Source organism: Trachurus japonicus, chromosome 13 (genome assembly GCF_045865225.1).
Source record: "Trachurus japonicus isolate A0001 chromosome 13, Traja_1.0".
Lineage (NCBI taxonomy): Eukaryota > Metazoa > Chordata > Actinopteri > Carangiformes > Carangidae > Trachurus > Trachurus japonicus.
Window position 1 is genome coordinate 11330522 of NC_140919.1, and position 23296 is coordinate 11353817.

Below are 23296 nucleotides of genomic sequence, written 5' to 3' on the forward strand. Positions count from 1 at the left end.
TTGATGAAAGCTGCACAGCTCATGTTTGAAACACTCAAAGATTTTGTCTTCATTATAAACTGTGTTGGGACGAGTCAGACTGTGACAGCGGACGTCGAAGTGACAAAGTCGTCAAAGCCAAAAAGTGACCCCTCTGCAGCAGGCTGCTGTTCTAGCGGATGAGTTCATTCTGACCCACAAGACCAGTTTCACTAGAGGTGATTCCTCTGTTCCTAGTGGGCCTAGTTCTCCGCAGAATGTGTCCCACTCCGGCTTGCATGCTGATGTTTTCTAGCTCCAAATGTGAGAGGTTGTGCTTCTTCTGTCACCAACCTGGTCATTTGGTTGCAAACTGTGACGCCCTGAAAAAGAAGCAGCAGGCTTCCCAGCAGCCCAAGGGTGTTGGGCTGGTTCAACCTGTGTCCCTCAGTGCTCAGTCTAGTGTGTCTGATTGCTTTGCACCATTTGTTTTCCTTGCTTTTGTGTCTCCCTGATAGGTCTGAAGTCCGACGGCAAGTCACGGTCTTACGTGACACTGGTTGTGCCCAATCCCTCATCCTACCTTGTGTTCTGCCTCCTGATGTTCCATGTGTTGGTAGTGCTGTGGTTCGTGACGTTGAGATGGGTTCCCTACCCGCGCCCCTACATCCTGTTTGTGTTGAGTCTGCTTTTGTTACAGGTGTCTTCCCGGTGGCCGTCTGCTCCCATTTTCCTATCGACGGTGTTGATTTCATCATGGGGAACGACTTGGCCGGCGACACAGTCTGTCCTGTCCCTGTGGTTGCAAATGTTGTGTTGTCTCCCTCACCCTGTGTTTCTGTCCCTGAGCAGTCGCGCCCTGCTGGTGACCTAGTGAGGTGCGCCTCAGATGGACATATGGGTGCCGAGAGTCTTGGTACAAAGGGGTCGACTCGTCGGGTGACAGTTATGTGTTTTGAAACTTTAACGGTGTGGCTAGTTGCCATACTCTGTCATTGCAACATTTCTGTTGTGCTTGCCTGTGCCTTTTTCCAGTTTTCAACACCTGCAGGTGGATATCTGGAGTGTCGGGGTGTGTCTGGTGACGTGGGCGTGGCTGGCAGTGAGGCCATATCCTGCCTGGTCCTTGTCCATCCTGTCCAGTGCCAGGGCTGTGGGCTCAGCGTTTGTCATGTGTTGTGTCAAATGTGTTTTCTGACCCTGTGTACTCTTTTTGAATAGTGTGGGGGTTTGTATATGGGAGGGGGTGTTACAGCCGTAAGTGTTGTGTGCTGTCTTCCCAGATACCGCCCCTCCTGCACCTACTGACGGGGTGCACCTGGATTCAATCGTCGCTCATTAGGCCTCATACAAAAGCTGGAGGCAGAGGCACAGCATTGCCAGTAGGTCAACAGCAGACTGTGTGTGAGCTGTGTCGGTCTGTTTGTGTGAGCAGTGTGAGAGCTCTGATACTCCCTGTAGTTGGGACAGTGTTTATTTGGTTTGGTATTTTGGTATTTTTGGTTAATAAATTCTAATTGTCTTGATATTGTGCCCGTTTTTCCTTTATTTTATTTCATATTGCGCCCCGTGAACCCCTAGACATAGACGGGGACGTAACATCCTCTATCAGACAACGTGTGTGGCTGCAGCAGCCTCTCCATACCTGAGAGAGTTCAGTCTCCAGTCTGGATCCTCCAGTCCAGCAGACAGCAGCTTCACTCCTGAGGCTCCTGGATGATTGAAGCTCAGGTCCAGCTCTCTCAGATGGGAGGGGTTGGAGCTCAGAGCTGAGGCCAGAGAAGCACAGCCTTCCTCTGTGATCAGACATCCTGACAGACTGAACACACACAACAACACACAGGAACCCTCTGTCAACACCTGCTGCTGTGTTCAAGTGTCATCAGATAAACAGCTGGATGGCTCCTCACCTGAGAGTTTCCAGTCTACAGTGTGGACTCTTCAGTCCACCAGACAGCAGCTTCACTCCTGAGTCCTGCAGGTTGTTGTTACTCATGTCCAGGTGTCTCAGACTAGAGGACTGGGAGCTGAGGACTGAGGACAGAGCTTCACAGCTTCTCTCTGAGAGGTTACAGCTGCTCAGTCTGAAAAGATAATCAAGAGGAATTAAAGAAATTAATTTATTTTTTGCCCAGTCCAAAACACAGAAGTGTCTTTATACGATGATGAATAAATCCACCTATATTAGAATTGGAGATACTTCATTGATCCCAAGGGAAACTTCCAGGTATTTACTTCCAAGTATCCAGTAGCACAGACATACAAATTAATATAGGGGCATAAAAAGCAATATAAATCAGATACAAGAAAAAACACACTATATACATCTATATATATTTGTACATCCATCTGTACACTTACATAGCTTTGTTGGAGGCTTTGGCCACTGGCAGCAGCCTCAGAAGAGCCTCCTCTGAAGCAGAGTATTTCTTCAGATCAAACGCATCCAGATCTTCTGATGACAGTAAGATGAAGCCCAGAGCCGACCATTGAGCAGGAGACAGTTCATCTGTGGAGAGACGTCCTGATCTCAGGGACTGTTGGATCTCCTCCACTAGAGAACGATCGTTCAGTTCATTCAGACAGTGGAACAGGTTGATGCTTTTCTCTGCAGAGGGAGTCTCTTCAATCTTCTTCTTGATGTACCGGACTGTTTTCTGATTAGACCATGAGTCACTTCCTGTCTGTGTCAGCAGACCCCGTAGGAGAGTCTGATTGGTCTCCAGTAAAAGACCCAGGAGGAAGCGGAGGAACAAGTCCAGATGTCCATTTGGACTCTGTAAGGCCTCATCCACAGCACTCTGGTAGAATTGTGTTTCTGCAGATTTTACTCTTTTTTCAGTCTTCTTGGAGGTTGATTTCTTTTTTGACATCAGGTTGAGTCTAGAGTTGATGAAGGTCAGATGAACATAAAGAGCAGCCAGAAACTCCTGAACACTCAGATGGACGAAGCAGAACACCTTGTCCTGGTACAGGCCTCTCTCCTCTTTAAAGATCTGTGTGAACACTCCTGAGTACACTGAGGCTGCTCTGATATCGATGCCACTCTCTGTCAGGTCTGATTCATAGAAGATCAGGTTTCCTTTCTCCAGCTGCTCAAAAGCCAGTTTTCCCAGAGACTCAATCATCTTCCTGCTCTCTGGACTCCAGTGTGGATCTGTCTCAGCTCCTCCATCATACTTAACTTTCTTCACTTTGGACTGAACCACCAGGAAGTGGATGTACATCTCAGTCAGGGTCTTGGGCAGCTCTTCTCCCTCTCTGGTCTTGAACAGTTCCTCCAGAACTGTAGCAGTGATCCAGCAGAAGACTGGGATGTGGCACATGATGTGGAGGCTTCGTGATCTCTTGATGTGGAAGATGATCTCTCTGCCCTGCTCCTCATCTCTAAACCTCTTCCTGAAGTACTCCTCCTTCTGTGAGTCAGTGAACCCTCTGACCTCTGTCACCATGTCAACACACTGAGGAGGGATCTGATTGGCTGCTGCAGGTCGTGTGGTTATCCAGAGGCGAGCAGAGGGAAGTAGTTTCCCCCTGATGAGGTTGGTCAGCAGCACGTTGAGTGAGGTGGACTCTGTCACATCAGTCAGGATCTCAGTGTTGTGGAAGTCCAGAGGAGGTCGACACTCGTCCAGACCGTCAAAGATGAAGACAATCTGGAACTGATCAAACCTGCAGATTCCTGCTTCTTTGGTTTCAGAGAAGAACTGATGAACAAGTTTCATCAAGCTGAACCTTTTCTCTTTCAGCACATTCAGCTCTCTGAAGGTGAAGGGAAATGTGAAGTGTATGTCCTGGTTGTCTTTGTCTTCAGCCCAGTCCAGAGTGAACTTCTGTGTTAAGACTGTTTTCCCAATGCCAGCCACTCCCTTTGTCATGACTGTTCTGATTGGTCGGTCTCTTCCAGGTGAGGCTTTAAAGATGTCTTCTTGTCTGATGGTTGTTTCTGGTCTGTCTGGTCTCCTGGACACTGTTTCAATCTGTCTGACCTCATGTTCAGCATTGACCTCTCCAGGTCCTCCCTCTGTGATGTATAGCTCTGTGTAGATCTGGTTCAGAAGAGTTGGGTTTCCTGCTTTAGAGATCCCCTCAAACACACACTGGAACTTCTTCTTCAGGGAAGATTTGAGTTTATGTCCACAAAGTTCTGCAATATGTCCTGAATGAAAACACAAGAAACAAGATCAAGAAGAAAATATAACATTTTAAAGGTACATTGTGTAGGAATTACTCCGATCTAGCGTTGCGGTTGTATATCGCAAGCAACTCAGTTATATTTTTCATGCTGCATTCACGTGAAATTGGGCAGATGGCAGAGGGACGACAGCCGCTGCACATAACGGCAAAAACAAGCCTCTATGTAAACAAGTGTTCCGTCAGCACGAGGCACAACAATACACGTGACAATATGTTATCATGGTGATGTTTTATTGTATTGTACAGTTTTATTGTTTTATTATATTCTATGACTAAAATGACATCTGGTATGTTACCGACGGCCGTCTGTCCGACTGCACGTGAATGCAGCATCAGTGTAACGCTCCATTCCTCCTCACTGCGTTACCGCGGTGACTTTTCACAGACGCCACCTCGACCTGAGCCGACAGCTCTGGTGTCTCCGGTGAGTTTCCGTGGTTTCATACCGTCACGCTGCGACTGAACATAAAAACATGGCGACGTGACATGATATTAACGGCTAACACTTCAGTTTGTTGATGGGGTTGATTACTGATTGATGAAAAGCATAATTTTGAACGAAATAATCGATTTACGTGAATAGATAACAGGAGAAGTTACACCATGTCCCTTCAATTCCTTTAAATAGCGACCATATGAACACATTTCCCTCCATGTGATTATGTGTTGAACATCTAATTCATCCATCAGGTTGAATCTTTAGAGAAATCCTCTTACTGCTCTGCAGACACTCAGCCAGCTCCTCCTGCTTCATCCTCCTCAGGAAGTTCACTGTGATCATCACTAATGTCTCTCTGCTGCTCCTCTGCTCTTCATCATCACTGTCCAACACCTCCTCATCCTCCCTCTGACTCCTTGAGCATTCCGGGTAATCTGGACTCAGAAGCTTGTGGATCTTCGTCAGCTCATTCTTCACAAAAGTGACCATGTTCTCCAGCAGCTGGAACAGAAACTCTATGAGTGACAGCATCAAACTAAAACCATGGAGCCGAACATCAGATCCATGTTGGACAGACTAAAGCCTGGTTTATGCTTCTGCGTCGCGGTGACGGCGTACCTACAGCGTAGACCCGACGCCGTCATTGAGCATTCAAAGTTCTGCGTCGAGTAGGGGTGTAAAGGTATACCATGGTGGTATAAAGCCAAGGTGGTGACACCGTGAGATTTCCCAGCTCACGGTGACGGTAATTAATTACGTCAGAACTCACATGTCACTCACATGTCACTGTGCACACATGCTTTTGTTTACAACGGGCTTTCAGATCGGCTCCGGTGCCTGTAGCTTGCAGACCAATCACAAATCGTGATTGGTTGACGCCGGCGGAAACCATAGAAACACGTTGTTGGGGGGAAAAAAATAAAAAAGTTTGGCTCGTGGTTTGAGAGCGGTGTTTGCTAACATGGAGCTAACGCTAACACGGCCACACACAGAGGCACAGACACACACACACATGAATAAGGTTCCAAAACATGAAGGCATGTGTATGTGTGTCATGATGTATTACATTATCATATAAAAGATCCATGGTGTGTGTGTGTCCGTGTCCGTGTTAGCATTAGCTCCGTGTTAGCCACAAGCCGAACTTCATCAGGTTACATGCTGCTATTCAGACATGCCGCTATTTCGACATTGACTTCTAATTGTCGGAATAGCGGCATTAACATTATTTTTCAAACGTCCCACTATTCCGACATTTTTTTTTTCATTGTCGGAGTAGCGGCAATTTACTATTTTTCAAACATTTCGCTTTTCCGACATTGATTGATTACATTATAGTCAGACGTGTCCTTCTGTTTTTGTTTTTCATCTGAGACACTGTTTCTCATACACAAATACATATAGGCCTATAAGAGAGAAGAAAAAACAAACCCTCCAAGTTTAAAAACACACCAGCAGCAGCGCCCGCTGATCTGCAGCTACTGAGACTGTTATTATTCTGTCACCTGAGTTAACGAGGTGCACGTGTGTTTGGAGCTGACGAGAGAATAAAGAGTGAGACAACGCGGCCCTGAGGTGGAACTGTGAAGGACTCAGCTGTAATGGAAAATGACCTAAACCGAGTCCAGTAGAGCTGTAACTGTGTAGTGGAAAGGCGTTCAAAGTAATGGTAACTATCCTGGAAATCCTGTTTTACATTGTTTTAACATAGGTAAAAGGAAAAAAAAAAAGATTTTCTGGGATAAAGGGGCAGTTTACATAAGATTATTCTTCTTTCTGCTCCCTTTTGTTGAGATTTGGGAGGTTTTTGTTTTTTGTGGCTTATTAAAATGCAAGATATTTTTCTGACTGATTTATTGCCCGATGGCATGTATCTCGCTTTCTTTCCCCCGCCCGTTGTCTTCGTTGTCACTTTGTTGCCGCGCCACAGAGCGCACATGGCTAATTAATATGCACGTGCTGACCATATATGGTTGTGTCTAGGGGTTCCGGGGGCGGAATATGAGGTGTGTTCAAGTGCGCACCATTCTTGGATCCAGTTTGATTTATTAAAGAGAAATTGCAGAGAGTTGTGCATGCACAGTTTGATAGATCTGAAAAAGGTATAAATATTTTGAGTGTCTTTTCGCCGTAGGCCTCAGCAAAAAATTTAGTAGCAGCAGTTTTGCACTGCTTACTTACAGTTTTGATAAATGAGGCCCCAGGCCCTAAGCCCAGAACCCAGACGCTCACAGCTGCAGCTCCGCGGCTCATCCGCGGCGCTGTCCGTGGTGCTGAAGGTGACAGGTTAACTTGACAAACTGCAGCACAGTTCTGTTTGTTTATCATGTGTGTCAGTTTTGTTTGTGACTTAATAGTTTAGTTGTTGAGATTAAGAACATCACTCCCTCATCAAATCGGTGATAGGCATGCTGAAAAGAAAAGAGAGAGAGAGACGCGCCTGGGCATCACGGTTGTAAAAAAAAAAAAAAAAAGATGACGTGTCGGAATAGCGGTATCAAAAAGTGTCGGACTACCGGCATGTCTAGATAGAGGGAAGTCATAATAGCGGGATGTCTAAATGGAGACATGTCGGAATAGCGGGATGTCTGAATAGCGGGCGGACCCCACTTCATCAGTACGTGACGTCATGCCAAAGAAAAAAAAAGACGAAAGAGAGAGAGAAAGATGGACTATAATAGATGAACGGAGAGATGCATAATAGAGACATATATATTATGCATCTCTCCATAAACCAAATATAAGTTGTATTACTTTAAAGCATGTACTTTAATTTTAAAGGGCCCATATTATGCAAAATCCACTTTCTACAGGTTTTGTAGTGGTCCTATGTGTTCCTGTGGCCTTTCTATGACGCCTGGAGGTGGAAAAAGTCTGTTCACTCCCTTAATTGATTTCTACACTTTTTTGAGATCGTGTCTCCAAACGGGCAAATTGGAAGTGCTGGCAGACTTGACGTCAGGATGCGCTGAACTCAAGTGACTCCACCTCCCGGTACTTCCTTATACTCCCCCCTGGGCCAGTCTGGAAAAACGTGAGCTCCGCCCGCTGACACTTTTCCAGTACAGCGACCCGTTTACACATCTTATTTGCATTTCAAGGTGCAGACACAGAAATGGCTCGTTTGCAGGAGAGCTCTGGAGAGATTACTGAGATGTAGAGATGCAGATTGATTTGGGGACAATACACTAGGAATACTATATGGTTGGACAGCTTAGAACCATGTGAAATAGTTGAAAAACAGCATAATATGGGACCTTTAATACCGTCACCGTAAAATACCGCGGTATACTGTACTAACACCGTTACCGTACCGTACGGTAAAATCCCATACAGTTACACCCCTAGCGTCGAGGGAACGCGTTGCTTCCGGTCACAGTAAACAATGGCAACTGAAAAACAAACGGTTTTATTGCAAATGTTGAAGCGTAGGTGACGGAGAAGACGTTTGCGGAGGTGTGACCAATCACAGTCCTTGTAGTTCGCGTCGTGACGCGTTGAAGCGACGCGTAGTCAGGATTTTTTGGAGGTGCACGTCAGGCTACGGCATAGGGTCCGCGTCAACGGCGTAAGAAGCATAAACCAGGGTTACCAATCCACTGGTGTCAAAGTGCAGCATGGAGATGATTGTGAACACAACAAATGTAACAGCAGCTGTTGGACATGTCCTCACCATAAATATGGAGTCCAGGTGTGTTTGATGCTGCTGGGCAGACTGACCACTGGGAACCTCTGAGCTCTCCTGGTCCACTCTGTGGAGTTATCAGTGTCAAGCGAACATCAGTACAGAGAGATAATGCAAAATGGACTTTATACTGTATGTTCAGGGAGTTGGTTGTTTGAATCCCACTCTGTCCCTATTGCTTCTGTAGTGTCCTTGGGCAAGACACCTTACCCACCTTGCTTCTTGTGAATGCATCTGAATGTTTGGCGCACATTGGCAGCCACATGTCTCTCAGTCTGCCCCAGGGCAGCTGTGGCTACAGACCTAGCTTACCACCACCAGCTTACATCTGATCAGCTGATCCACATTATAGCTCAGATTTTATGGTGAATCATTGACATATGACTCCACAGGAAAAACGTTCAATGGAAATTAGAAAGTTTTGAACTTAAGTTTTGTTTTACATCTCTTCAGCTGATCCACGTCCTCCTTTAAAGTCAGTGAACAATTCCTTTGAGTCATCGCTCTTTAAAGACAGACAGCTGGGTTCAGGAGAGTCTGGTCTCTGCTGCTGGATCCTGAAACAACAGGTTTTCAAAAGAATCATCTGCAAAGGTTTTTTCGAGTTACAAATGGTGCTTACATATTTCCTGTTGCTATTGGGCTGCACTGTGAGAATTACTGAACGATAACACGTGGATGGGACAGCATTTAGCTCACTTGGTAGAGCTGTCGCCCGATTTTGAGGCTACAGTCCTCACTGCAGGCGGCCCCAGTTCGAATCCTGTCCATGTTATTCCCCCTCTCTGCCTCCCCATGTCCTGTCTCTCTCTCCACTGTGCTATTGATTAAAGGCAATTAAAAGCCCAAAAATATACTTTAAAAAAATTAAATAACATGTGGATGTTAAGGCAGGGACTCTTACTGCAGCTGGACAATTTGTGTTTAAATCATTGCTTAGCTTTTATGATGAATTATTGACATTTGACACCACAGGAAGAATGTTTAATGGAAATTTAAAAGTTTTGAACCAAATACCCCTTTCCCACTGGCCAAGAAACCCGTTTAAACCCGCTAACAATCGGCTTTTGTGGGAAAGGCGCACCGACCCGCGTCAAACGACTCGGCAAGCGACGCAAGTTACCAACACTAAGTAACTTTTCAACCTTCATAAAATATTTTCATAACTTTTGTGATGATACATCGACAAGTTGAATGACACCTCTGTCGTGGTCTGAGGGGGTCTGTATCTCTTTCTCTGGCACTAAGCAACTTTGAGGAGCATGGTAGGAACCCTGCTCTCACTTTACTTTCACTTTCACTTTTGCGAGTCACAACAAGGAGGGAACAGGCAAAATGGCACTTTAGCAATGGATTATGTTTTTGTTTTCACTTTGAAATGATCCACTGGAAACAGAAACTTAGTTTTGATGTCTTCTGTTAATTTTAATGCAGGATATTTACAGGGCTTCACGCTAGTGCTCATGGGAAATGGAGTCTTCCTTCAGGCAAAACACTACCGCTTTGGTCCACAGGCGCCGCCAAACTCAACCAAAACTGAAAGTTCTTAAGTACTGCTTTAAAAGGGAACTGCCCATTGGTCCGACCTTCCATTGGTTCGATCTCCCGTTACCCCGACAAAATACCCACTGGTCCGACCTCCCATTGGTTCGACCTCCCGTTACTCCGACAAAATCAACCACAAGTCGGACCAATAGGAGGTCGAACCAATGGGTGGTCCCGTTAGTTCGAACTGCCATCGCTACTTTGTGACAAGCTCTTCCATTGATAGGAGCATGCAGCTCTCTCTCTCTCTCTCTCTCTCTCTCTCTCTCTGTGAGAGAGAGCAAAATAACGAGAATTACTGAAAGAGAGAGAGCTCTCAGAAACACACAGAAACGCACATCACACACACGCCGTCCAGAAAGGAGCCAGATCATGTCAGATCGCGCACAACCATCATAAATGCTGATCAAGATATGTAAACTGATAATCAAAGCCCCCCCTCCCAGAGTACAGAGTAATAGAAATACACCTTTTTTTTCTCTCCCCCCCTCCGCTCGAGCGTGGCTGAACCTGGCTTGAGCTCACTTCACGGGCGCGTGCCTGCTGCAGCCGCCGCTCCTGCTGACAGCAGACTGAGAGAGAAAAAAAAAGTAAATTTCGCTTTGGTTAGGTTCAGGCAATGAAGAAAGGAGTTGGTTAAGTTTAGTAAAAACACCAGGTAGAGGCTAGACAGGCTGGAAGCATAATGAGTGTTATATGTTATTAATATGAAGTGCTTGTTTTGCACATGATCCGTTTGATCCCAGAAAGGAAAAAAGGATCAATGCGCAGCCTCCGTTTCCTTTCTGATTGCGTCCGTCTGTCTGTTCGGAGTGGGAGAGAGAGAGAGAGAGAGAGAACCCAATCCACCTGTCTGTATACCTGTCTGTAATGTAAGTTTGATTTGATGAGTGTCAAGGTTTAATTATGGACACTAATGAGCACGCAGCAGTGCGTAAAAGTCGTGTGTAATGACAGCTCCTCGTTGGTGAAACACAATAAACTGCACCTCTTCTTCCACATGTGTCTTATTGACAGGTGGAGCCTATATGAATAATTATATAAATGCATAGTTAACGGTGAAAATGGAGAGTTTGACTAATGCTAATAACTAGTCCAGTTCGAACTAATGAGGACCTCCCATTAGTTCGAACTCTCATTACTCCGATTGTCGAACCAATGGGAGGTCGAACTACTGGGAAGTCGGACTAATGGGAGGTCGGACCAGTGCCATGGACCCGGTTAAAATCGCCTTCAATCGGCTCGGCTCCGATCGGTTTGCAGGGGGAGCATACGTCAGTCCGACTGCCCACAAGTCCGACGGCTCATTTCTCCGACTACCCATTCTACAGTGTTGAGGTTAGGTTTAGGGTAAGGTTAAGGGTTAGGGCTACTTAAGTCGGAGAAGTGGGAGGTCGGACTGATGGACGCAAAAATAAAGAAATGTATGGTCGGAGTCGGAGAAATGGGTGGTCGGAGAAATGGGTAGTCGGACAGACGTCATGCGCCCGGTTTGCAGTGGGAACGACAGACCCCGGTCAACCTGCTTTACGTGATGACGTTGATAGTTACGTGACGCCATGTCATCGCGCCAGACGCATCTCATATCACGTACCAAAACAAAGCTCTTCTCTCATTTGAGACTGGGATCAAAAGATCAAAGAAGACTGACCAAAAACGATTGAAAAAAATAAGTAAGTCTGTTTAACTGACGTGTTGTGCCGCGGACGTCCGTCATAAGACTCGCTGTCCTCCGCAGGTCAGCCAGACACCTCGTATGCCCTGGCCGACGGACCTCACATTCCGCAGCGGGCAGCTGTGGCATGACACGGTGTTTCTTGCACCACGGATGAAAACAACTGGTTTTGTTGTAGAAAAAAGTAATTTGACACAGTGTTGAGATGTTATACTGCCCCCTACTGACGGCTTTTGTAAGTGTTTTTCTGTTCTGAATAAAAAACACGTGAGATAGGTTATGGGCCCAGAGCGTCGCAGAAAAGCCGCGTCGTGATATAAACAGTGTTGTGGGATTCACAATGGAAGATAAGCTGTTTATTGACAAGCTGAGCGAACCAGAGAACTGGGCAACATGGACATTTCAGATGGAGCACTTGCTGAAGGCAAAAGGACTGTGGGGCATGGTAATGGAAACGGATGTGCTAGCAGCAGGAGCTAATGCTACTACACAAGCTGAGTTTCATCGACGGAAAGAAAAGGCATTCTCCTTTTTGGTGCTAAATGTAAGTACACCCCAGCTGTAAATGATAACAAGCTGTCAGACAACAAAAGAAGCGTGGGATACGCTCAGAGGACATTTTGAGAGAGACACTCTTGCAAATAAACTGTTCCTAAAGAAAAAATACTTCAGATGTGAAATGAAGGAAGGAAAAAGTTTAACTGAACATTTAAAACGAATGAAGGAACTGACCGACAAGCTTGGAGCAATAGGTGCTATAATTGAAGAGGAAGACCAGATTGTAACTCTCCGGGGTAGTTTGCCATCAAGCTATGCTACAATTGTCACTGCATTAGAAACAAAGATGGACAATTTGACACTGCAGTTTGTTCAGCAAGCATTAATAAATGAAGAACAAAAGAAAGTGCAAGCAGATGATAATGGAGCTGCATCGGGTGGTGCATCGGCCATGTCAACGCAAGTTCGTGGAGATATGCAGCCTAATTCTAAGGCAGCTGGACCTGACAGATCCAGCTCATGGAGATGTTATAAATGTGGAAAAGAAGGTCATATAAAGCATGACTGTCCAAGAGGAAAAAAGAAAAATAAATTCCACAAGGCCAAAAGCATGATGTGTGAGGATACTGAAGAGTCATCTGAGAGTGCTTTTGTAGTTAAAGCAGAAGTAAGTGGTCCGGTCGTTTTCGCTAATGCTGCGTTCCAGGCAGGCTTTTGAAATCGTAAATTACAGCTTCAAGTCACAACTTACGACTTTGTAGCGTTCCAGGCAACCCACTCGTGTTTTTCCGACCTGTTTTACCGGTGAAAGTCACTATAACGGCCACTCGTAACTTCCGACCGGTGAACTCGTACCAGATCGAACTGGTACGACTTCACGGTCGGAAAAATACGAGTTTCCTTGAACGCACCATAACTGTCCTCGTCCCTACGTCGCCACATTCACGGCGTCCCTTGGCTGCACACACAGCCCTGCATGCCGTTCTCTCTCCTCATTGGATAAAAACTGTAGGATACATAAATGTTTTCTCCTCGGCTCAGAGCAGAGCAGAGGGACTGACAGACCCGTGTTTCAGACCAAACACTCTATGTAAGTGATTGCTGTTGGAAGATATAACTATTTAAGACTTATATTAACACAAATATATCACTTACTTCTGCTTTAAAGAGACTAATCAGGATGAGATGTCACCACAGGCTCAGTGGTTGATTGACTCTGGAGCATCAAAGCACATGACTTGCTATAAAGAATGTCTTCAAGACTACCAACAGTTTTCAGAACCACAGTCTGTAAAACTTGGTGATGGTAGGGTGGTGGATGCACTCGGACTTGGTAACATCAAACTCAGAATGACATTCAAAATCAGTGATGTAAAAAATGTCACAATGTATGATGTGCTGTATGTTCCCAAGTTATCCGGAAATCTTTTCTCAGTGGGAGCTGCTACAAGAAAAGGAAATACAGTGCAGTTCAAGAAGTCTCGCTGCTACATACGTGGGAAAGATGGAACTCTCCATGGGATGGGAACACAAAGATCTGATGGACTATATCAGCTGGACGTCGAGGGAAGTTTGCCTGTGTGTCATGGTGCATCAAGTGCATCAGTAACAGCCAGCCTGTGGCATCAGCGTCTGGGTCACACCAGCAAATTAAAGGAACTCAAACATCTGGTAAATGGAGTGGATTTTACTGCAGAGAAAGAAGCTACCTTCTGTGAAGCCTGTGTGGAGGGCAAGCTGTCTAGAAAACCACACAAGCCAGTTGATTCATCGTGATGTCTGTGGTCCCATGCATGAGTCAATAGGTGGAGCAAAGTACTTTGTGACTTTTATTGATGATTATTCCAGATGTTGCAAAGTCTACTTCCTGAAACAAAAAAGTGAGGTTCTTAGCAAATTTAAAGAGTTTGAATACACATCCAGTGAATTTCAAGAATACTTGAAAGCTCACCATGAGATGACTGTACCTCATACACCTCAGCAAAATGGTGTTGCTGAAAGGAAAAACAGAACACTGATTGAAGCAGCCAGAAGTATGCTGTCTCATGCTAAATTGCCAAAAATGGGCAGAGGCTGTAGCAACTGCAGCATATATACAGAACAGGTTGCCCACATCTGTTCTGAAGAAAGTGACACCATACCAGAGATGGAGTGGCAAAAAGCCGGACATGAGTCACATGAGAGTATTTGGTTGTGTTGCTTATGCACATGTTCCAGACACAGAAAGAAGAAAACTGGACAAGAAAGCTGTGAAACTTCGCTTCAATGCAAAAGGCTACCGTCTCTTAGATGAAGAAAAAAGGAGGATTCTCATTCGTCGAGACGTCATCTTCAATGAATCTGACTTCGGTTGGAAACAAGAAGTGGAAGTATCCAGTTCAGAGAAGGAAATATCCATCAATACTGATGAACAGGAAACACCATCTGACGAGACCACTGTCAGTGAATCTGCTAGAGAAAGCAGCAGAATCAGGAAGCCTCCAAAGAGATATGGATATGATGAGTTTGCTGACAAAGTAACTGTTGATCATATTGCTAATGTGTGTTGTGTTACAGAGCCAAGCACACTGAAAGAGGCATTGATGAGTCCCAATGCAAAGGAATGGCAGGAAGCGGCTGACCTGGAATATGAGTCACTGCTAGAAAATGAAACGTGGGACTCAGTGGATTTACCAAAAGATCGCAAGGCAATAGGATCAAGGTGGGTGTTCAAAGTCAAGCATCACAGTGACGGACGAGTGGAGAGACACAAGTGTAGACTCGTTGCTAAGGGCTACTCACAGATGTATGGTGCTGACTATGATGAAACATTTTCACCTGTGGTACGATTCAGCTTGATTCGTACATTACTGTCTTTTGCTGTCCAGAACAATCTACAGTACATGTACACCAGATGAACGTAGTAACTGCATTCCTAAATGGACATCTAGAGGAAGAAATCTACATGGAGCAACCAGAGGGATACATCAAACCAGGACAGGAACATCTTGTGTGCAAACTGAAGAAGTCAATATATGGACTGAAACAGTCTCCTCTCTGTTGGAGCAAGGCTTTCACAGAGTTCATGAAAGACATTGGGCCCTAGTTTCTTAGACCAGGTGAAGTCTAACATCAGCGCAGCTTCACCACGTCAACGGGGTGTGGCCCAGGTCCATTTCGCAAGATTGGTGGGCCGCGCAGTCAGACTTAGACCAGCGCAATCCCTCCCCTCGTCCCTCCCACCGGCGCAAACGGCAAAGAGGGAGGAGAGAGGGCGGGAGGGAGACAGGAGGAGGAGAAGTGGGATTAACACAGCCGATTCGGATCTTCACCAATCAAAGGAGCTCCTCTCCTCACCTTTAACTGCTCCGCGGGCGATGCGCACTGCAAGTTTGTCATTTTATACTTTGACATGGACGGAGGAGACAGCGACGCCAGAGGCCGAACCTCTCCCAGGAGGAAACAGCTGTTTTGGTCCGGAGGTCCGAGCTCAGAGTGGCCGAATAATGAGTTTACTAATATACTTAACCAGGACTGATCTGATACACTGAGAACGGCTGCCCAATGTAAGAAACAACAACTAATAAACTAATGAAGAAACTCACATTTATTCATTTCAATGTATTATTCCCTGTGTAAGACAGATGAGAGGTGTACACTAATCACAACATAAATCAGCGTAAAGGACGCGCTCTCTCTCTCTCTCTCTCTCTCTGTCCGTCTCTTTTTTTTCTGTGATAGAGATGCTGAGTATACTGTAGTAGGCTATATACTGACTATCTGATACCGGGGCTGTTGTGGTGGACTAAGAGAGATGAAGATTTGTGTTTTGTTTTTCATTACGGCTGCCTGATGCGGTCGCTGGCGCTAATGAATTAATAAGTAAATAAATAAATAAAGCGATCATCACAACGGCAGAGTGGTATCTCAACACGGCAGCGACATGCAGTCATCCACCCTCAGTCCTGCTTTTGGGACATCCACAGCTGCTTTTCAGTGCCAGTTCGTCCCTGCTGTGTTAATTCAGGTGGAGTTTATTACGCGTGCCACAGCCTTTGATCTCTGCTTTGATCTGACGTCAGATGTGACGGGACAATCTATATAGCCTAGATATAAATTCACGTGTTGATTCCGTTAGTTGCATTAAATAGTGGTTATTGTGGATATTTATTGCATTGAAATGTGTCTGGAACTGTGGAGATCTGCCTGTGAGGTCTTGGTGACGTGTGTGCACTGCAGGTCAGTCAGCCAAACTTCCACTGCACCTGCTGCGCTTCGCCCTGCGCTGAGAGTAGACCTGGTTGGAGGTGGCGAGCTTTCAGCGCAACCTCGGCGGGACATTTTCGCACAAAACTTCCGCTGCACCAAGCACAATCTGTGACGCCTCCCCCTGCTGCGCGGCCACGCCTATCTCAGCGCAGCGCGATCTACCAATCTTCCAATCTGACTTTGCACTAGGCTGCGCTGGTCGAAACTTGCATTAGACCAGCTGCGTTACCTTGCGCAACCTGCGCTGCGCCAAGAAACTAGGGCCCATAGACTTTAAACAGAGCACATCAGACCCATGTGTGTTTGTGAGAGCTCGACAGGAGCTAGAGATTCTAGCTGTGTATGTTGATGATCTGATTTTGATTACAGAATCAAAAGAAAGCATGGATGAGCTGAAACAAGCTCTCAAAAGACGCTACAAGATGAAGGACATGGGGGAACTGTCTTATATCCTGGGCATATCTGTTGTTCAAGACAAAGCAAAGAAGTGTGTCTTTCTGCATCAGAAGCATTACATTGAAACCATTCTCCAGAAGTATGGAATGAACAATGCTAATCCCATTGCAACCCCTGCAGATGCAAATATAAAGTTAAGAAAAGATGATGTTGTCAGTAAACCAGTGAACCCAAGTACTTATCAGTCCATGGTAGGTAGTTTGTTGTATGCAGCAATGGCCACACGACCAGACATAGCACAAGCGGTGAGTGTTGTGTCAAAGTTCAATGCAAATCCAAACACTGAACATCTGACGGCTGTGAAAAGAATTCTTCGATACTTGAAGGGAACAGTGAATCTTGCCCTCAAGTATGAGCAGTCAGAGTCAGGAACTTTGATTGGTTTCTCAGATGCTGATTGGGCCGGAGATCAGGATGACCGTCGCTCAACAACTGGAAATATGTTTTTCCTGAGTGGAGGAGCAGTGAGTTGGTTCAGCAAGAAACAAGCAACAGTTGCACTGTCAACAGCAGAAGCCGAGTATATTGCACTCAGCCAAGGAGCTCAAGAAGGTACCTGGCTGAAGCGATTACTGACTGAACTTGGAATGAATGATTCGCCTACAGTGATCCTGGAGGACAATCAAGGAGCCATCGCAATCGCAAAGAATCCAGTCAATCATTCAAGAACTAAACACATAGACATTCGCTACCATTACATTCGTGAATGTGTGCAGAATGGGCAAATACAAGTACAGTATTGTCCAACAGTTGATATGAAGGCAGATATCTTGACCAAGCCACTTACAAGACAAAGGTTTGAGTACCTTAGAAAAGAGATCGGGCTTTACCCTGTTTAAATCTGTGTAATATGCTTACTGTACTGTCATTGTTCAATATGTTATATGTTGTGAACACAGTACGCAAGGTAACAGGGAATAAGAAAAATAATAATAAGGGAAAAGAAACTTATACAAGTTTGAAATGATTTATTATTTTGACATTATTTGTGAGGTTGAGCACTGATCTTAGTTATGGAAATTGCTTAAGTGCTTAAATGCCAGTGTAAATTAAGTGGGAGTGGGAGAAAAAAGTAATTTCACACAGTGTTGAGATGTTATACTGCCCCCTACTGACGGCTTTTGTAAGTGTTTTTCTGTTCTGAATAAAAAACACGTGAGACAACAATAGGTTTATGCTCTGTCTGATCCCCCAGCGGGGGTCAGACCTGGCTCATTTTGGTAAATGGGAAAGGAACCAAATGCCGATTGTTAGCTGGTCGACCCGCGTTTAAAAAACCTGCGTCGACCCGCTAATTTTTGTGGGAAAGCGGCTTAAGTTGTTAAGTTTTACATCTCTTCAGCTGATCCACGTCCTCTGAAGTCCGTGAACAATTCCTTTGAGTCATCGCTCTTTAAAGACAGACAGCTGGGTTCAGGAGAGTCTGGTCTCTGCTGCTGGATCCTGAAACAACAACACAACTGATAAATGTGCATGCTGTATAAAAACAGAAAGAAAATAAATTCAATCTTTCAGGAAACTAACTTTTAGAGAGTGTAATATTTAGTAGTCAATGAGGAGCCATCTTGAATCAGACTGAACAGTGTTTACTAGTGCCACTTCAACATATACAACACAGTCCTTGTAATTGTATAGCCACACCTAGTGGTGACTCCAGTACTACAACATAATACATGACATCTCCCTTTCTTTAGCTTTTTTCCTTTTTTCTTTTCACAGTTCTGCTCAATAAACATATTTGAACATTACACAGTTTCTGCTATTATTCCCTGTACCTAAAAGGAACTCTAATAGGTCTACTCAGTGCTCAGAGTCTCTGTTATCACTGATAGGGTTTCGTTTACTCGCCATTTCACCTTCGAACAGCTCTAACGCCCACATACTTGGCCAGGCTTCCCTTGAAAAAGAGATCATTGTGTCTCAACGGGACCAACCTGGTTAAATAAAGGCAAATAAAAAAATACTTTATCCGATCAACTTCAAACTTGCTGGACATGATGATGGCTTTGCCCTGAACGTTCTGATATATTAATTTCCTATGTCACTCATAGCGCCCCCCGGTGGTAACAGGAAGTGGTAAGGTTTTACCTTAATGTGTACCGATGCCCCATAGTTGACCCCATCAACTTCATTCCACTTCTAAAACATGCAGAACAAGTTGGTGAAGCTACATCATAAACGCTGTGAAGCTCCGAGCAATGGCATCCGTGTGGCGATGCGGCGACTATCGTCCCTCGCCATGAAATTCAACAAATGTCTCTGGTACGTCAGATTTTTTCGAGGCTCACAGTAGTTTTTAAACAGATCTTTCAATACTTCTAGATCATCAACATTGTCGCCAAACTGAAATGTGTTGTATACCTTGATGGTGTCGTCTGCGGCAACATGGAGAAACGTGGCGCATTTTACTTTCTCCGACTTCTCTGCTATTCCACTAGCGATGAGATGTATATGTCGAACTTTTGAATCCAGAATCTCTAGTTTTCAGACAGATTACCTTCTAGGCTCAATGTTCCTGGAGGTTTTTGAAGTTCCATCTTTCATTTTCTGGGTTCTTTTGTCTTTTTTTAAAAAAATCTAGTTTCTGACACCATGTAATATTTAGTAGTCAATGAGGAGCCATCTTGAATCAGACTGAACGGTGGCTGCGTTCCAAAAGCGCGTTGAGTCGCCCTCGCTCACTTGCCCTCAGCACTTGCCCTCGGGGGAATCCCCGCCGCCATCATAAGGGCTGTTCCATTTCTCCAAACAGCTGAAGTGAACTTGGTGAGATCGACCCTTGAGGGCTGAGTGATCAAGTCAACATCAATGGTCACTCCAGAGCTGTATATCACCCACAATGCATTGCAGTGGTGCACGAAAAATACGTCCATGCGGTGGCGATAATGAACCTCAAGCACCAGTTGTGTGTTTACCACCAAAGAAGAAAATAAATGAAAGGGGTCAGTAAATATTCAATTCAATAAACTAGTTTAGCAGTGACATGTCAGAACAAACTATTTACAAGTGGTAGGCTAGTAGAGATATATAATAGGCAAACTTATTTGTCACAAAAAAAACGTGTCTAAAGAGCCTTTTTAATCTGACGTTTCATATTCACATAGTTGCTGTGCCTGTGTTGATGTGTAGTTTAATAAGGAATTTTAATCAGGATTGGTCTGATGAAGCAGAGCTCATCATCAGTGACAGACAGAGAGAAAGAGTAGTAATATTGATATTATAGAGTATTGAATTTTCACCGTAAACCTGCCAACCCCCCCTTAAGAGGCAGTACAGCGCTACACCTACGACATGTGGTCGACCAGTGATTGTCCCAGCTGTTAGTGAACGAGGGCAGGTGCGTTCCGTTTACCTCTTCTACTCCTCCCCCGCCCACTTTCCCTCCGCTGTGGCCTCCGTGTGACGTCATAGCAAGGGCTGAGGGCAAGTGAACGAGGGAAACTCAACCTGTTTTTGGAACGCAGCCAGTGTTTACTAGTGCCGCTTCAACATATACAACACAGTCCTTGTAATTGTATAACCCCACCTAGTGGTGACTCCAGTACTACAACATAATACATGACAGAGAGAAACGTCTTTCTGACAAAAGGAGACATATTATGCCCCTTGTCCACAAACTGAAGTAGTTCCCAGGTGTCTTAAAGACATGTCTGGGACATGCTTCAGTCAAAATACCGCAAGGATTAAACATCACAGAACTTTTTTCATCTGCTCAAAACAGACCTGTTCAGAACGGCTGGTTTCAGTGCCTGTCCCTTTAAATGCAAATTAACCACTGCTCACCCCGCCCCGCCCAATCTACCGGTACCAGTACTCACAGATTATGCAAATTATAAAACTATAATTACATCATTGCCAGACAACCAAGGGAACAGCTCGTAAAACCACATGGATTTCAACCGAACTCTAACTCTCTTCAGTGCTTCATTTGAAGACTCTACTTTATTTTATATTGGTGTATTAAAATACTGTTAAAGAGGCAACATGTTGAACTTAGTTTAAACAGGTTTTAAGACACATCAGACCTTGCATATTAATACAAATTAGTAAATTAGCACATTTTGGGGGATGGAAAGAACCTTCAAAAAGTGATATTTCCACAATATGTCCCCTTTAAATGCTGACCTTTGACCTCTGGTCCGGCTCTGACGTCCCCCACACAGAGTGGTTTTAGAGGGAGGGGCTCCCTCTTCTCTGTCCTCACACTGATCCATGCTGCTGAGGTCACATCCACATCAGCTCACACACACTTTGTAGCTTCACCTGCAGAGGAAACACACATCATTCATCTGCACAGCAGCTCACATGTCCATCATGTCTCCAGCTGCTCCTCCACTGATTGGCTCTTCTTCTCTGCTTCATATCAGTGTCAGTTGAATGCAGTCACACAGCAGTGAGGAAGAGGAAGCTGCCGTCAGCTGCTGTACTTCTACTATCAGTCCACTAGATGGCGTCATGAAGCTGAGCAGCAGTTTCAACATGAAGCAAGTTATCAGAAGTCAACAGAGGAGCACACTGTTTCCAAGACTGTTGTCATTCCTTGTAATGTGATGATATGGTACAAATAATCAATGAGATAACAAACACCTGTAATCAATTGAAGGCGGGGGGAGGGGAGGTAAATTCTGCCAGTGAAGTCCCATAGTGGGCAGCGCAGGACAAGAAATGATGGATAGATACAAATCATTCAAGAGCTTTAAGCCTGTGCATATTCAAGAGCTTTGCTTTTCTCTGCTGCATTCTTGGTTTTCAAAGTTCCAGTGCAAATCAATCTTAGTGCAGTGGTATAAACATGTTAACACAAACCGAGATTGAAAGAGGTAAAGAGAATAGGTGGGGGCGCATATGCATTATCAAGTTTGATCATGTGACCAGACCAAGTGGTATTGGTTAAAGTTCAAAGTGGCTGACACACTAACAAGACTACTCAGGTGGGATTTGTGGTTGGATGGCAGGAACCTTATCCACTGGGCTATTCCATGCTTTCAGCATTCACACAAAGGCCGCGTTCAGACTGCCAGCCAAAATCCGATTTTTAGCCCATCCAGATTGGAACTGGATGGCTCTTTTTAAGTCTGAACAGTCCCAAATCACATGAAATCCGATTTTTGCAAAACGGATCGAAACCACCTCCAGGAGGTAGTTTCAGATCGCATTTGGACAGATGCGTCTCAGTCTGAACAGCTCCAAACACTCAGATCGGTTCTGACTGTCCGTGACGTCACTCTCCGCGGCGCTGTCACTGTGTTACAGGTCCCGTATGGTCCCGTGAGCTCCATTTAAATATCAATTTCCTTCTTGTTACTTTTCTGTTATGCAAACTACCGTGTTGTCGGTGACAGGAGTGACGGCGACGGCGTGCTCCAGCTCTGGGGTGCTGGAGTTTCCCGTCTCTGTGGCTGCACACGCACACACACACACACACACACACACACACACACACACACACACACACACGCACACCAGGCGGGCTGAGGTTGAAACTAGCGGGGCAGTGCGGCTGCAGCACCGGGCAGATCACCGTGCTGCAGCTGATCTGCCCGGTGCTGCAGCCGCCGCGTCCGCGAGGCATCGCCTGTCACATACGGCGGAGCCTCCGCTCCGACGTCGTTGCTACAGCAACCTGTCAGATGGGTCAATAATGTGGCCCAGTCTGAACAGAGCCAAATGCGATTTGGACACTTGCTAAAAACAGTGTGGACAGTCAGCCCTAAAAATCGGATATGAGAAGGAATCAGATTTGAATCAGATTTGCCTGCAGTCTGAACGCGGCCTAATGACAGACCACTCACCACAGACAAAGTCACAGCTGTTCTCCAGCGGCTGTCCGGACGAGCTCAGGCCACTTTTAGTGGCTCAGACAGCGGGAGAGCAGTGGCTCATCTCCACCTCCTCCACAGGCTGATTCAGGCGGGGAGCATACATCAGTCCGACTGCCCAAAAGTCCGACAGCTCATTTCTCCGACTACCCATTCTACAGTGTTAAGGTTAGGTTTAGGGTAAGGTTAAGGGTTAGGGCTACTTAAGTCGGAGAAGTGGGAGGTCGGACTAATGGACGCAAAAATAAAGAAATGTATGGTCGGAGAAATGGGTAGTCGGACAGACGCCATGCGCCCGATTCAGGCAGTAAAGCTGCCTCCAGTCATCAGGAAGTGGAGCTGCACACAAAGAACCACTCTGTGTTCAACTACTGACCATCCACTAACTCTGCTTCTGCTCTTCTACCAACAACATCCACACAACATGGCGGACACGGTTTTGTCGGTCCAGACTTTACAGTTACAGCTCTGACTCAACTACAGTAACATTATAAAACAACAGCAACAACAGCGATAAGTTGAAGAAGAAATAATTCAGGTAATGACAAGTGTTAACAAGCAAAACATTAAAACTGTTCACGTTACCTTCACAGGAGAAAATAAAGCTGCGACACAACTGTTGGTTCAAAGTTCAACTTTGAAACTTTAAACTGTGACTCACCTGTTGCACGTGACGCTGTTATCTTACCTGTAATAATGCTCCATTTCAACTAAACAGGTGAGGAACTCTGCAGCGGCCAGTTTAATGTTTAATGATATAAAGCAGTTGTAAATCT

General features: G+C 45.3%; 2 protein-coding genes across 2 annotated transcripts in view; both read right to left on the minus strand.

Moving 5' to 3' along the window:
* Positions 1-18140, minus strand: part of LOC146975624 (NLR family CARD domain-containing protein 3-like) — a 64990-nt gene extending 46850 nt beyond the window's left edge. Inside the window, exons 1-2 of the mRNA XM_085794852.1 lie at positions 18034-18140; positions 8268-8346 (exon numbers count right to left, since the gene is read on the minus strand). Of these exons, the coding sequence (XP_085650978.1) occupies positions 8268-8270 (3 nt within the window). The 5' untranslated portion in view covers positions 8271-8346; positions 18034-18140. The remainder of the gene's footprint in view (positions 1-8267; positions 8347-18033) is intronic.
* LOC146975625 (NACHT, LRR and PYD domains-containing protein 3-like) lies at positions 3149-5083 on the minus strand. Its single transcript, XM_085794629.1, has 3 exons — positions 4873-5083; positions 3631-4117; positions 3149-3158 (listed from the first exon to the last, which is right to left on the minus strand). The coding sequence occupies exons 1-3, from the start codon at positions 5081-5083 to the stop codon at positions 3149-3151; spliced, it is 708 nt and encodes a 235-aa protein (XP_085650755.1).
* Positions 18141-23296: the final 5156 nt, after the last annotated feature.

Bases quoted from the DNA above. Each gene is read 5' to 3' on its own strand.
- LOC146975625 (XM_085794629.1), bottom strand. From the start codon at position 5,083: ATGGTCACTTTTGTGAAGAATGAGCTGACGAAGATCCACAAGCTTCTG. The intron at 4,118-4,872 runs GTAAGAGGATTT...GTTTTCATTCAG, and splicing joins GGCTGAGTGTCTGCAGAGCA to GACATATTGCAGAACTTTGT.